At 33.1% G+C, this 16,125-nt stretch overlaps 1 protein-coding gene across 6 annotated transcripts in view; it reads left to right on the forward strand.

Annotated features, from left to right (window-relative positions):
• ACAP2 (ArfGAP with coiled-coil, ankyrin repeat and PH domains 2) overlaps positions 1–14,778 on the forward strand; it is a 143,186-nt gene extending 128,408 nt beyond the window's left edge. For 5 of the 6 annotated variants that reach the window (XM_037037658.1, XM_037037659.1, XM_037037660.1 and 2 more), the window contains 7 exons: positions 1,429–1,610; positions 2,499–2,591; positions 3,697–3,884; positions 4,295–4,404; positions 5,986–6,096; positions 8,130–8,191; positions 14,004–14,778. In XM_037037658.1, coding sequence (XP_036893553.1) covers positions 1,429–1,610; positions 2,499–2,591; positions 3,697–3,884; positions 4,295–4,404; positions 5,986–6,096; positions 8,130–8,191; positions 14,004–14,104 — 847 coding nt within the window. In that variant the 3' untranslated portion in view covers positions 14,105–14,778. The remainder of the gene's footprint in view (positions 1–1,428; positions 1,611–2,498; positions 2,592–3,696; positions 3,885–4,294; positions 4,405–5,985; positions 6,097–8,129; positions 8,192–14,003) is intronic. The other variant, XM_037037662.1, reaches the window with a different exon arrangement.
• Positions 14,779–16,125: the final 1,347 nt, after the last annotated feature.

Here is a 16,125-nt window from a genome sequence, read left to right on the forward strand (position 1 = left end):
ACACCCAACCAGAGACCGAACCTGTCACCCAGGCATGTGCCCTGACCAGTAATCTAACTGGCAACCTTTTGCTTTGTGGGATGATACCCAACCAACCAAGCCACACCAATCAGGATATTTCAATTGTCTTAATATGTTATCTTTTTTCCCTGATTAGAAATATGGCTGTAATTTTTATTTCACTATAATTCATATGTAATACTGAAACAGACTGTTTAGAAGAGATCATTGCTCTTTCTATTAAAATGTGGCTACAAAATTATTTTTTATTGGTCGGTCAATTATAGTGTCCAGATAAGAATCATAAAAATTACGGTTCTGCATATGAATGTAAAAGCTCTTGGCAATTAAAGTAGACCAAGGTTCTGTTAGTGGCAAGCCTTCAAAAAGAGAAAATCTGTTCATTAATGTATCTAAGGATAAAGTTTTTACTACATACAATGAATAATCTTATACTATGTGATTTAATTTAGCAAATATTTTTCAATCACATGCTTTATACATAACATTATGATGTTGAAGAATTAAAGGTAACAAGACAGCCTTGGCTGATGTGACTCAGTGGATCGAGCACTGGCCTGTGAACCAAAGGGCCGCTGATTCAGTTCCCAGTCAGGGCACAGGCCTGAGTTGCACGCTAGGTACCCAACAAGGAGTGAAGGAAAGGAAACTGCACATTAATATTTCTCTCCCTCCCTTTCTCCCTCTCTTCCCCTCTCTAAAATAAATAAATAAATATTTTTTTTCTGAAAAGGTGACAAGGTAATAAAGAGTATTTAATTGCTGTGTTTGAAATTACACTTCCATTTCTATATATGGAGACTCATTGAATAAAGTGGCTAAGAGTGCCTTCAAGGTACCTAGTTCGTTTTGGTTTTTGGTATTTTGCATTTGACTAAATCTCTGTATATACTCAATTATCATTTTAAAGTTATTACACTGTAAACCAATATTACTTAAATCAGATTATTAATTTACTTAAAGCATTGCTCTTTGAGTTACTTTAGACCTTGAAATATCCTATTTTAGCCAAACACCTAAGCATTTTTAAATGATGTAGGTAAGAAAATGTATAGAATAAACTTGGCATTTTATGATTCTATGAGAAATCAAAACTTTAAATGTGACATCTTTTCTCCCCCTGAAGTTAGGAATGTTATTTTGTTTTAAAGTAGTTGTCTTATCAGTAGTGATCATTCAATACATGAAATCTTTTGTTTTTATCTGTATTTTATTTGAACATGAAATCGTAATTCATTAAGTATTTGGAAGGAAAATGTAGCATATTGTCACAAATTCAGTTTTAATTAGTATTACATTTACTAATGTAATATTTGTAAATGTTTCTTACATGTATAATGGTTTCTTTTCAATATTAGTTATGCTCAGAGACTAAACAGAACATCGTGATATTTTTATGTTTACCAGACAGGAGAAAGAGGCATATATCAGAGCAAAATATGTAGAGAAGAAATTTGTGGATAAATATTCTACATCATTACCTCCTGAGCAGGAAAAAAAGATTGTCCCAAAAAGTTGTGAAGAAAAGAGGCTGAGCATTTCTAAACTTGGGCCAGGTGACCAAATGAAAGCATCTCCCCGGTGTTCAGGTATTACAGCTTACTTATATATATAATATTTTCATAAGGTGATGTCACTTTCTTAATCTCTGAATTAACCATTTGAAATTTTTTCAATGCTAAAAATCTATTCCCTTTTACATATTCTAAGGAAAAATTGGACTCTGTCTTTAAAACTATTACATTTAAATAAGTGTTGCTAATTCAGATGTCTAGGTAATGTGTATATTCTAAGGACTAAAACTGCTTAAAGTGCAGAGGGAGATGGGAATTAGTACTCTATCATGGCATAGAAGCCCTAAATATCTGATTAACCACCTAATGTCCTTCCTATTTTTTTCTCCCTAAATTTTTCCCAGTAACATTTTTTTCCTGCCCTTTTCCCTTCTTACGGCCTGCTTTGTGCTTTGCTAACTTGCATGTCCCCAGTGGTTGCTGTAAATAGCGACGAGGCCAGGCGGGAGTCTCTGTTCTGTCCTGATGAGCTAGATTCACTCTTCTCCTACTTTGATACCTCTTCAAAACTCCGTAGTAGTAAGTACTACTCTTATGAAGCATTCCAAGTCTGTGCCAGTGCTCATTGTGCAGTGTGGCCATTTCTCTAGATGTTACCCATTGTCTCAGAATTACACATTACTTACAGTCATACAATAAATTAGGCTTTTTACTACCCCTTACATATTATGGGGTAATGAGATGTATTACAAGTCTGAATATACGTTCATTTTCAGGCTTTATAACTGGTTCATTTTTTGATACGCCAAGTGCTCAAAAGAATTAAAATTATATTCAGTGTATTCTACTACCTTTTTTTGAGTTCACATTGACATATCAGTTCATTTTCAAGCCTCATTGTTTGTGGGAGGTTATTTTTTTAATGACTCTCTAAAATCACTAGTTGGTTTTTCTTTAAAACAGTCAAAAGTAATGACAGTGGAATCCAGCAGAGCTCTGATGATGGAAGAGAATCTTTACCCTCCACAGTGTCAGCCAATAGTTTATATGAGCCTGGTGAGTCTTGGTGAAATTCAATGTTAACTGGCATTATTTACTAGAAAATGCATGTATTAAATGCCTAGCCTTAATTAGTTTCTAAAGCAGGTTGGTTAGCCTTTTGGTAGGAACTAAGGAAAGAGTAACACAATTTAATGAAAAGGCAGCAATTTCTTTTCATATTTGAAAAGTTCTCTCCTAGCTGTCTGTACATTTTTCTGAGCCTCTTAGTATGTGCTAAAAGTGCCTTGACAATAGTAAGGATAATTTTTAATCTACATGAACTGCATGTGGATTATAAATTATTATTACTTTTGTATTTTTTATTAAAAATTATTATTACTCTATCTTTTTCCTTGTGCGGCTGTCCTATCTTATCAGGAGAAAGAGATCTGCAACTCCCTCCCCAGTAGGTTTTTCTCTGTTTTACTGACGTATGCTTTAGTCTTATATTCTCCTTCATGATTTTAGTGATTTTATTCTTGCAGAATACACAGGGTAGTAAGCATTCTTATATTTTATTTGAATCACTTGTACTGCAATTTTGGATGGTGTTGGATTACCCTAGGAATAAAGACAAGTGTTGTCTAGTAGCAAAATTCTTTTAAGGATTCTTACTGACTCTTTTAGACTTAGTCCAGGCTTATTGGCATATATCGAATTTTACCCTAGTACGGAGTAATTGGTTACCCTAATTTAACCAATCTGTTGGATACTGGCAAGACAACAAAGATCTGATGTACCAGTTGATGGCTTTATAAGAAAGGAAGGTTAACTGTTTGGGGAGTGGTTAGTATTGGAGATAAAATATCTTTGTGGAAATCTCCCATCACCTCATTTTGTTAAATTAGTGGTTTCTTATGTCACAACTTTCACATTGTGAGACAAAGTTAATTTTTTCTATTGTGGTAAGTTTCACATAACATAAAATGTATTACCTTAACCATTTTTAAGTATATAGTTCAGTGACATTGTCTATTCACACTGTGGTGAATCACTACTATCCGTCTATAGAACTCTTCATCTTACAATACTAAAACTCTGAGCCTATGAAACAATAACTTCCCATTCTTTTCTTCCCCAAGAGTTCACTTATAATAATGTGTTTGTGTTTGGTTTTCAGAGGGAGAAAGGCAAGATTCTTCTGTGTTTCTTGACTCTAAACATCTTAATCCAGGACTCCAGCTTTATAGGGCTTCATATGAAAAAAATCTTCCTAAAATGGCTGAAGCTTTGGCTCATGATGCAGATGTGAACTGGGCTAATTCGGAGGAAAACAAAGCCACGCCACTTATTCAGGCTGTATTAGGGGTATGGATTTGTACCTTGAGAGTGTCAGTAGTACCAGAGCATACAAAAGCACAATTCATTCAGAACATGGCATGAGCATTATTTTTTGTTTTAAGAGATGGGTTGGAAAATCAAAGAAGCTAGTAGATTTCTGGACATCTCTTTGTTGTCAGCTCAATTTTTTTTTCTTAAGGGAAGAGAATTCTGGTAATGAAAGTAGTGTGTTTTGCTAGCTCACAAACTGCATATTGAATCTTTATTAAAACTAGTTCTTGGGAAGAAATTGTATAATTTATCATTTTGCCGGGGGGGGGGTGTATTTTCTCTTTAGGGGAGAATGAAATGGAAAGGCTATTAGAATAAAGTAAACACTCTTTTTAGTAGAAATATGTTGTTTCTTTTTCTTACATTGTTATCTTCTTTCCTCTCAGGGCTCTTTGGTGACGTGCGAGTTTCTCCTACAGAATGGTGCTAACGTAAACCAAAGAGATGTACAAGGGCGGGGACCACTGCACCATGCCACCGTCTTAGGGCACACAGGGTAAGCTATAGTGCTTACATATTTAAGTAGATTTTATTTGAAAATTATTTTGAAATAATGTTTTGCTCTAAGAGATGAGTTAGAAAATAGAAGAAGCTAGTAGTGATTTCTGAGCATCACTTTGTGTAAGCTCAGTTATTTTTTTCTTAATGGAAGAGAATTCTGGTAATAAAAGTACTATTTTGCTAGATCACAAACTTTCTCTCAAGATAAAGCCATTAGGTGGACTTTGTAAAATGATACTTTCCTATGACTTACATTGTCATGATGAAATTTGAAATTTTAAAAATCTCATTCAGGGAAAAAAGCTGTTACTTTTCAGATAAGAAAGTTTCAAAGCTTACTTTGAACTTCACTTGTCACATATATAGGTCAATTTCAGTATTTAAAACTTACATTATGATTTTTGTCAGACAACTTTAAGTCTGTGTGTATATTTATACATGTAGACATACATTATGTACATAACACACACATTTTAGGAGAATTTTGTAACTTTGGACATTGTAGTTTTCCCACAGGATAGCTAAAGTCAAATTTTAAAGTAAATTGCTAGTGTGCTATTGATGTGGCTTCTGGACCAATATTTAGACTCACAGAGTAATAACACCCTGAAAGTAGACTTTCTATTAGAAGGCACAAATGAAGTCAAAATGTTGGCCTTCTATGTGATTGTTCTTTAATAAAACATCTCAGGATATCCAATTCTTATTACCTTGACAAGCAAACTGTTCTTTTTCATGCTTTCCTTCTATCACTAAAGAGATTCAGTTCAGTAACTTTATAAAAACTTTTCTGTATTTAAAAATGGTAGTATTTAACTCCTTCTTTGTATTTTCTTCTTAAACAATCATACTTCTTCCCATTTTAGTTACAGAAAAGACACCATTTATTATACACACCATTTACTCCTCCTTTCATATGTATTTTATTTTTGTCAAGTTCTTCAAATTACAATATTTGTGGAGTAGAGTTGAAGGACTACTTCCCACCCTGCTGTTGGCTTCCTTTTTTCCCAAATAGTGACCTTAAGTGACTTTTGTTTTAAGTTTACAGATATCTGTATATATCTTTTAATGATATTCTTTGAGGGTAGGGACTATAATTTATATGTCCTACTTTGCCATATAGTACCAGGTTAAATATGAAAATGTCTCTTGACTTATAAAATGCTGATTGTGATAAACTTGAGCAGAGTTGAAGTTCAATAAACATTTGTAGAATGGCCCTGGCTGGTGTGGCTCAGTGGATTGAGTGCCGGCCTACGAATCAAGGGGTCACTAGTTTGATACCCAGGGAGGGCACATGCCTGGGTTGCGGGCCAGGTCGCCAGATGGGGCATGTGAGAGGCAACCACACATCAATGTTTCTCTTCCTGTCTTTCTCCTTCCCTTCCCCTGGCTCTAAAAATAAATAAATAAATAAATAAATAGAATTTTTTAGGGAGTATTTGTAGAATGAATAAGAATTTGCTAATGAAAATGTTATTTCTTTAAGTTAGGGAATACTTTTTATTTTTTAAGGTAATTCTTAACCTCTTTCTTACTGGCAATATCTCAAAAATGCTATTTACTCAAACAGGCAGGTATGTTTATTTCTAAAACGAGGTGCCAATCAACATGCCACTGATGAAGAAGGGAAAGACCCTTTGAGTATAGCTGTGGAAGCAGCCAATGCTGATATAGTGACCTTGTAAGTGTTTTCTTTTTACTTGATTATTTCTCATATAATATATTACTCATATGAAGTTTTAGTATAGAGTTTCCTGGGTAGTTATGAATTTTAAACTGGCCAGTTGTTTACTATATATCATACACTTCTCTAAGTACATTTAAGTGTATTAAGCACTTTATTTACACATGAACTTATTTGGTTCTCACAACAACTCTATGAGGATGATATTATTATTATTAGTTTCATAAGGAAGCCAAGCCATAGATAATTTGAAAAACTATTAAGAGGTAGAGATGGGTGGGATTCGAAACCAAGAATTCTGGCTCTAAAACCCATGTTCTTAGCCACTTCTGTTATACTGTATGACCAAACAGTGTTTCCGCTAAACGTGTTCTTTTAACCCTTAGTACAGTATTGGGATTGGATTGGTACAGTACCAGGCTATTATTCTGCTACCTCAAGAATTAGAGGATTATAAGTAGGGAGGACACCTGCATTGGTGTTGGTAACTTTTTCAGTTGCCATTGCTTTTGGGCAGTAATACTTTAGGATCTGTTGGTACTTATTTTTCAAAGAGTATTCTTTTAAGATAAAAGTACTTATTTTTGAATGTTTGGATACAATTTAATATGATTTGTTAAAGAATCTTTGATTCTTTAAATATCTTTGATTTTTATCTCAGATCATAGTTATTTGTTACACTTGGAATCTAGAAATGTGATTTCATCTACATGTCATTATTATGTAGGAAATTTCAAGCATATGTTGTATAAAGTCACTTTTTCATTCTATTCAGAGCTAAATGAAGCCCAGAATTATTGATTCTGTTATATGAGTAGAGACAGTTCCATTGACACTACTAAATCTCAGTTACTTACAAAGAGAAACTCCCATGACTGCTCAAACTCCTGAGCTCCCACTAAGAATTCCTGACTTGCCATATATAACTCTGCCCTGACCCCTGCCAGATTTTTAAAAAAGCACTTTCTCTGTACTCAACTTTTTTTTCCCACTGGAGGGGTTATTGTTACTGTGGAGGCTATTGTATGAAATTTTTAAACTATTAAATCAGTATAGGTTTACAATTAGAGAGAGGTAAGTTATTAAAGAAAAGATAGGAATAGTATAAAGAAATGAATCTTGGTTTTGCAGGGTTCCAGGCAATTCTTATGGCCCCTCTTCCTCAAAGATATCTGTTCCCAAATTATCTGAATTTTTGAAAATAGACATTCTCTCTGAAAAGTCAGACTACTAAAGGGAGAATTATGGCACTCTTAGTAATTCACAAAGTGGTTGAAAGTGGAGATGGACGGAGTGCGCAGTAGTGAGAAAGTAGGAGAAGCCCACGTCAGGTGCTGCAGGTGGCAGAGAGAGCACGTGGAAGAGAGTGGTAGAGGCCTGGGAAGGCCATCAGTATTTGGTGGCCTGAAGGACAGGAGAGTAACCCATGGAAAGAAATTCTTGTCCTCAATCTAGTGCTTCATGACTTCCTGCTGCCAGAAAGAATAACCCCCAAAAGAATGTATAACCAATATGGTATTTGGGGGAAAATCTTTGTCACCTGTGATCGTTATTAGGATGTTTGTATATCAAAGTATATTCCCCAAATTTAGAGGTAACACACACTGTTTACACGTTTGGAACTATCTCACCTCAGAGTGAACCAGAGTGAACTTCTTATAGCCTGTTGCTTCCATACTATAGAAGCAGTAATTTCAGCAGCTGGCAGTAAAGATTGGTAGGCTATTATAGAAGCCAGGGATACTCTGGAGTCTGGAGGAAGCACACCGCTGAGGTGCTGCAAGAATCCTGCTCAAACAGAGCTGAAATGCACTTTTATTGCTTCTCTCGTGAGAATTGTATAAAGTGAAATACAGTTATTTTTGTATCTCATATTGTTGGGTCTGATAGAATAAAAGCCTATTTATTTTAGTGGCAAATATTGGTTAAAAAATTACATTAGTACATGTTTTACCTGCCTGTGTAACTGATTAGTTTATGAATATTTCTATTGTATGGCTTCATCTAAAAATGCTTTCACTTAATTTTAGGTTACGTTTAGCAAGAATGAATGAAGAGATGCGGGAATCAGAAGGACTTTATGGACAGCCAGGTCAATATTCTACTAATAATCATACTGAAATGCAGTATAAGAAATGCATTCAGGAATTTATCAGTTTACAATTAGAAGACTCATAATTCTTTAGCAAACTAACTTAATATTATAGAGTTTCAATAACTTGTAAATTATGAGTTAAGTATGTACTGTACTTACTGAATTCTTGGGGGTGGCTAACTCCTGGGCATTTAAATATCCATAACTATTCCTATTACAGTGCACTTGCTGTGTTTAACTCTGGCTGCTGACTTTTCTCTGCTGTACAGATGTCTTCCACCAACATTCCAGTGAAGTAAACGGAATGGTCATATATCTTTATACACTTACAGCAGCACAGTAGTCGTATTCTTTTTGAAATTCTCTTTAGCTATCAAGTGAATATAACAAAATGGCTTTCTTTTTGTTATTCAGGGAATTTCTATAAATTATGTTCAGGGAAAAAAACAAATCGCCATATGTTTGGCATATGTAAGTCAGTATGGAAAATACCTAGAAAATGAATTAAGAGTTTTGTACTGTGATATAAACATGAGTTGAACGTTTAAAAATAAAATTTATTAGAAGGTTAAGAACTCCATAATGGAAGTGGAGTTAGTTTAAAAGATGTAGAGAAGAGGTCTCATTTTACTTTATAGCTTTACCCCAGGCAATTGTACAATATCTGTTGGATAAATAGAAGTTTTTTTGAACAATATTTTGTGAACCTGATGTCATAGTAGACTTAATCATATTAGAGAAATCTAACTCAGGATCAGCTCAAGTCTCGTTTTGAGTAATTTTCACCCTTGAGTCAGGATGTTAAGAAAAGGAAGAAATGTTGTAGATCAGATTCCTCTCTTTGATGAACATATCAAAGAATTGAATCTGCAGTTTTATGAATTTGAGTGTATGGATTACTGACTTACCTGTTTTAAACTCATACATATATTAGTAAGAAATTTCTGGAATTCATGACTAAAATAGTTGAGATTGTTTGGTATATTTGATTCTTTTTAGTGACTATTAAGATATTATTTAAAAAGTGGCTTGGTAATATCTGTTCTTCTTATTTAAAAATGTTTCAAATTTCTGTACTTTGTGCTGCCTTCCGCCATTTACTTTTATTTTAACCAGGTTAATATATAATTAATGTAAATATGGGGCCATTCTTTTCTCAGAGGACTGTATTTACTACTCATTTTCGGTAATTTAACAGGGAACAAGGGAGAACTTTGAGAATAGAGGAACTTTATCTACATACTTCTAATCTAGGGTGTCCCACTTTAATCCTATGGATCAAACAATACTACTGACTCATGATGTGCCGATATGTAAGAGAGCTGATTAAGGGTGAAGTCTCAGTGTTATTTCTGAATTTCACCCATTTGTTTTAAACTTGAATGTTAGATTTTTAAATAAGTTATAATTTTGTAACATATACTTAAGTGATAGTATTACTAGGCCATTTTTGAGGCCTTTGTGTTTAAGCACTTTAAAATAAAAATTATTCGAAGGCTATAACCAATATTTGTGAGATAAGAGTAATCTCCAAGATTTTAAGTTAAACAATTTTTTTCCTGAAATTTTAAAAATGTAAATGTTTGGTCAGCTGCTCTTTCCTTAAGGTGTTTGCTGATGAAGTTACACCCAACCAATGAGTGAGGTCTGTGGTAGACTTTTCTCTGGAGATGGGACACTTGCAAGGATGGGGCCTTTATGTTCTTGCACCTTCTAGTTCCGCCCAAGTTGTTTGGGCTTCCATCACCATTTAGGAGTGTTCGTCTGTCTCTTTCACTGTCATTTTATGTATAAGTTTACAGGTATATACTTTCCATTCATCCTTAGAAAAATAAATTTTGGCAATTTATTTGAATGAAAATTTGAAGGGAAAATAAAAGCCTTTTAAAAAGATTTTATTTATTTATTTTTAGACAGAGGGGAAGGGTGGGAGAAAGAGAGGGAGAGAAACATCAATGTGTGGCTGCCTCTTACATGTCCCCCACTGGGGACCTGGCCTGCAACTCAGTCTTGTGCCCTGACTGGGAATCAAACCACGGACCCTTGGGTTTGCAGGCCAGTGCTCCATCCACTGGGCCACACCAGCCAGGGCAAAAAAAAAAGCCTTGTTTTTGAAAACAAACTTTTCTACCACTCTCAAATTTCAGTTTATAGGTTAAAAAATAGATCAGAATTCTGGAAATAGTGCATCAGAAAAATAAAATGAGAATTTGATCTATTTGAGGATCATCTTAATGGTAATTAGATTTTTCTAATTTTGCTAACTAGATTTATTTAGAGAGGCTGATATTTGAAGCAGAGAAATTTTATACTTACACAGTGACTTGGTGAAATGGTGCAGCAGTTGCTCTCTGGCCACCTTTCCTTTATGAGGGAGTCTTTGGAAAGCAGCTGGGTTTGCTTAGGCAATAGGTCTTTTTTTTCCCCTTTAACTGTCACTGTAAAATTTTCCCATAGATTTTGATTGGCTATTTTACCTATATTTTTGTTGTTGTTGTTGTTGTTGCCTAGCATAAGATAGAAAACCTCAGAATTCTGGATAATTTTAAAATGCAGGTATTTTCAATCTTGATAATTAAGAGCCCTAACATTTAAAAGGCATGGACCTATTTCTAGAAAACCCAACTTCTGAATTTTCCATCTAAACCCTAACCTCAGACTCCCAATTTTTTGCAGGGTGACCTTAAGAGCATATGTTTTCTGAAGGGAAGATTTCTCTATCCCTCTTTATTAGTTCCTGCGACTCGTAGAAGGATCGGGTGGGCGTAGGGAGTTTGTGTGAGATGCCATGTCCTGCTCTGAATTGGTGGAAACCAGCTCCTCTTGATTGTTGGCAGTTTCTCAGCTGGTTGAAAATCACTGCCTACTGAACCACTGCTGGGGTATGAGTATGTTGCTGGCAAAGGCTGATCACTGATATCATCAGTTATAGAAGGGGGGTGTAATCGACCCAGAATGGGTAGGATTAGTTGGGGTTAGGGCTTCACGTGCTGCCATCTCTTTGCTCAAAAGCAAAGTCAACAGTATCTCGGATCGTTGTAACTGCTGTTGCAGTGGCTAGTCTGAATACCAAAACTCAAAAACTATTTTGAACTATCAATGGAAACTTAGCAGTCCACATTTAAGAACTCAGAGCTGTCCAGGCACATAGAAAATTTAACTTTCTGAAGAGAAGTACAATGTGACTAAGTAATTTAAAGAATATAACTTAGCATTATCAATATTGGGTAATTAGTTCTTTATCATTTACAGCAAACTGTTAAATGTACTTCTATGAGCTTTCCAGAGCATTATATTTTGTGTTATTATTTATGTATTCTAGTGTAGACAAGTTATATTTGCCTTGGGAAAAATTCTGAATGATTAAAATTATATTTAAATTTTAAAGGATCACATTGAAGTTCAGTTTGTGTTAACTGTATTAAATATCTCAGTAACTATTGTTATTGTAACATTTGTTTTTTGACCACACATTTTCAGGCCTAAGAAAGGTATTAATTATATTGATAGTCTGTTATTTAATGTTTTTTTAGAAACTGAATATTAACAAAAAGTTTTTTTGTGTGTTTGTGAAGGTGAGACTTTCTTCTGAATTGACTTGGCTCTTTTAAAATGTTTTCAGTAAGTGAAACCAATGATCGGTGTAGCACCAACACTTTCCTTCAAGGAAGCATTTAATTCAATGAATAAAAGATCTTATAATATTTTTTGCATGGTACAATGGTTCTACTAAAATGTACTTGTGTATAGGTACTAGATGATTTTAAAATGAAAACTGGAAACCCACAAAAAGAAAAAAAACAGCTTGTTCTACAAAATACGCATCGCTAATAGTAGAAGCCATATTTTGCCATCGTACTTAAGAATGCTCATCTGGTGCTATCTGTAAACTGTTTGGCATTAGCGTCTGCTAGATCCTTCTTCCTGTTTATTCTTGAATGTATAATGTGTGCCTTTTAAGTTACTTCTGGTGTGGAATGGTAAAATTAATGTGGTATTTTTATATTATGATCTGCACTTAACACTTTCTTGGAAAGTAAAATTTCAGACTCTCCAGTTAAATAGTATTTTAAAAATATTTATAATGTTTACAATAAATATTTTAAATATTTTAATTCAATATCTAAGAATAAGAAAAATTGTTAAATATTTTGTATGGTTTCTTAATTGATATTTAATGTTGGTATCAGTTTATTTATATCTTTTAGAATGGCTAAAAATGGGAAGAGATTGTGGTTTGACTTTTAATGTGGGAGTAAACTTTTAAGAAGTCATGGTATGAATCCGGTTGTCTTCCCAGTTGTTTTAACATATCAACCTTTATTTTTATTTTTTTAGTAATAATGAGTTAGATATTGCTCTTAGCCAACCCTCTTAAGAGTCTCTCCTTTTTTCTTTTTAAAGTAGATTGATTGATTCATGCTATTAGAAAATCTCCAGGGTTAAATGAACACTATGTAGAGATTTTAATAACTTGCTTTTTGCAGAGACTAAATATTGAAAGTATTAAAATTTGTAATTGAAAATTTTGGGTTATGCTATTAATCTTTTTACTATATCTTTATCCCCCTTCACAAACTTTTTCTGATTCTCTAGCTTTTGGTATGACATCTATTGCCTCAGAAACCTCTGTTTTCAAAAGTTGACAAAATTTATGGCATTACTAACAATAACTGTAGCAAATGAGTTTATAATAAGATGGATGCAAGATATAGTATGGGAAATACTTATAAAACCATGTTGCAACAAGTCATGTAAAATAGTGTTTTAACAGTGTAAGTCTTAAAAACAGAACTGTCCTAAGTTTCTGTATAAAGCTGATGTTTAGTAGGAAGCATTCATGGTGGATGATTCATCTTGAAAATAAGGTTTTATTTTATACAAATCCTTTATCTGAGGGATAATCTGTATGTGTGTACATATTTAATTTCTCATGACAAGAAAGAGTATTCAATCTGCTATAGTATCAATATGTATAATCTAAACTGTATTTGTATGATCTACATATGTCTATTCTGATTTAACATGTTTTTGGTACCTATTCCCCCTTTTGTCATAGCATTCTTGCTCATATATCCTACAGTAAATAAAAAACTTCTGACTAAATGTGAAATTATGATTTCATAGTCATTTTCTAGGCTTTTCCATTTTATAAACTTAGTAAGAGGTGGATTAGGTGCATTAGTTTTAGTTAAGCATTAAAGTTGGAGTTCAGAATTTTTTTCACATGCTATTTATATTGAAATGCCTATTAATTAAAGGATAATATTAAAATAAGGTTTCCCCCCTTACACACACCTGATTATCACTTTTGTCTTGTTAAGAACTTGCATCCATCAGAAACATTTAGTATTTGTTTTTGGTCTTCTGGTCTTGATCAAGGGAAATATTTATTTAAAGAATACCTTGTTTTTAAAAATACAATAAAAATTAAATTTAAAAAATTATATTAAATGAACACAAAAAAGAATGCCTTGTTTACTATACCTCACTTTTATTTCTCATGTATTACTATCAATGTATTTCTGTAAATTATTTTAAAATACTTGCATCTTTGCTCTTTTCTAACTCTCAACTTTACTCTGTGGCTGCATTTGAGGTGCTTTATTCAGGTATAGTTGGTTTTTTTCCTTCTTTCTCTACATACTTTTCCAACATTTATATTTAGTTCATCTTTTTCAAAAATGCTTATCTGAACAAAATTTTAATATAATGAATTAAAACATAGTAACTAGTCATTAAAAAGAATGTTTATTAATTTGTTTCATTGTATAAATTTTAAACATGTCCTTATTTTATTTTCATGCAGGTGATGAAACTTATCAGGACATTTTTCGTGATTTTTCCCAAATGGCATCCAATAATCCAGAGAAACTAAATCGTTTCCAGCAAGATTCACAGAAATTCTGAATTTTTTAAAGAAGGGGAAACTATTAAATCTTGTGACTTCCTAATGTGTACATCTGAAAACTCACAGATTTTTACTACTTTAATTCTGCTTAATTTTAGTAGCTATTGAGCATTTTGGAAAAAAGGTACCCATTCATTGATACCAAGTAAAACATAGATCTTTACTAGTTGGAAGAGGAGCCTACTTCAGAACCTCAAGAAAGGAAAAAATTCTGTTTAAAGGTCTGTTTTTATAGCTAAAAGTTGTCTGTAGACTTAGGCCATCTTTATGTTACTAGATCCTAAGCGTTAGGCAAAAAAAGGTGTTTTGTTTTGTTTTTTTCCGGTGGATGGTAGCACTGATTTTTCTTCTGTGCATTGTGCCCTGTATTATTCAGTCAAGCCTGTCTTCATCGAGTGGGACCAGCTGTCCTTCCTGTTTCAAGAATACAGCTTTTTGGTAGTTTCCTGTATAAGTTTTAGGGTTTCAGAAATTGTTTTGTTTTCTTTTGGTAGCCTAGTTATCATACACACAATATGTAGTTTAATTATTAGAACCAAAGAGTCCATTTCCCCCATTTGTTCATAAATGAGTTATAGTCCTTAGATGTCTGGTCATTGTCCAATACTTTAACATACATACCGTGCCTGTACAGGTAAATGTAACTCAGCCCTTTAGATTTATTCCATTTTATGGAGCAAAAAGAAGCCCTTAACAATTTTTTTTCATCAAAGAATTCTGTAATAGATTTTTAGTTCTTTATTGTTGGGTTGATTTCCTAAAACCTTGAAAATTTTATTGATGTAATAAAACTGTGTTTCAAAGGTTACTTGAATGTTGCAAAATTGTGTTTTCATCAGATTTATAACTTTCAAAGGAAAAGCCGATTTATAAAATAATGTTGAATATTTTTACTTGAAATTTGTCCTTTTCAAGATGTATTTTTGTTATTGGTCCTTGTGAAAGAAAAATCTCTTTGTAAAAGGAGAAAAAACATCATGTTTTTCTTAGTTTTTACTAAAATATGGCAATATATTACTTTTTAATTTTTCCAACATCTGTCCTATGTATTTGTTGTACACTGTGTATATTCTTTTAAATTACAGCATGTATAGGCTACAAATTGGTCTGATTCCATCTTTGGTTGACACATGTCATCAGGAATATAAAGTAATTTAGTAATTTTCCTCATGGCTTCTTTCTAATAACTGTCAACAATTAAGTTTAATCTTTTACAAGTTACATGTGTTATTACTGATACTCAGTTTCTAAGTAAAAGAGTTTTTTAAACTTTAATAAAATAAATAGATAAATAATATTTAATTGGTAGATAATATATATTCTAACAGCCCCACCCCAATAATTAGTGCTTTATAAATTAATTGACCATCAAAACAGAATCTGTCTAAACAGAAATTATGCTGCAATTCACATCACAGAAAAGGTTTCATGTTTGGCCACATTGCATGTATATGATACTTATTTGGTAATAATCACTGCATATTAGAGAAAAATTAAAACTATATTTGTGAATTATTTCTAAGGAAATGTAACTTCCAAAGCCTTGTATTATAATTGAAACAATAACAGGAACATTAAATCTTTCCTCTTTCAACTCAGAGTCATAGATGTATAACATTTTTATAGACTGTACTTTGAAATTAATTTTTTAAAAAAAACCCAAGGATAAGAAAATACATTGAAACAAATGGAAGGAAGGAAAAGGAAAAGAGAGAGCTTCATTTTTCTTTTTTATCTCCTATTCCTGTTTTAATCTTAGAACTTTACTCCTAAAGCTTCTAATCTTTGTCTGAGGAAGCCTTAGGCAGTTTCCTTTTGGATCCAGCCCTTGGTGTATCAGAAAACCTCTGGGATCTCTGGGAAGCAATTTTTCATGACACTCTTACCTCCTATGGCTTGAGTCATGACTTGTTAACGTGACAGTAATTAGTGTCTACTTAAATTTAATGGTTAGAGATGTATTTGAAGTACATGAATTATAATCATGGTTCTGAATATCTTCAGAGAATGCGAAATCTTT

The sequence above is a fragment of the Sturnira hondurensis genome, unplaced genomic scaffold, assembly GCF_014824575.4.
Source record: "Sturnira hondurensis isolate 20B ecotype Veracruz unplaced genomic scaffold, ASM1482457v3 Scaffold0023357, whole genome shotgun sequence".
Classification (NCBI taxonomy): Eukaryota; Metazoa; Chordata; class Mammalia; order Chiroptera; family Phyllostomidae; genus Sturnira; species Sturnira hondurensis.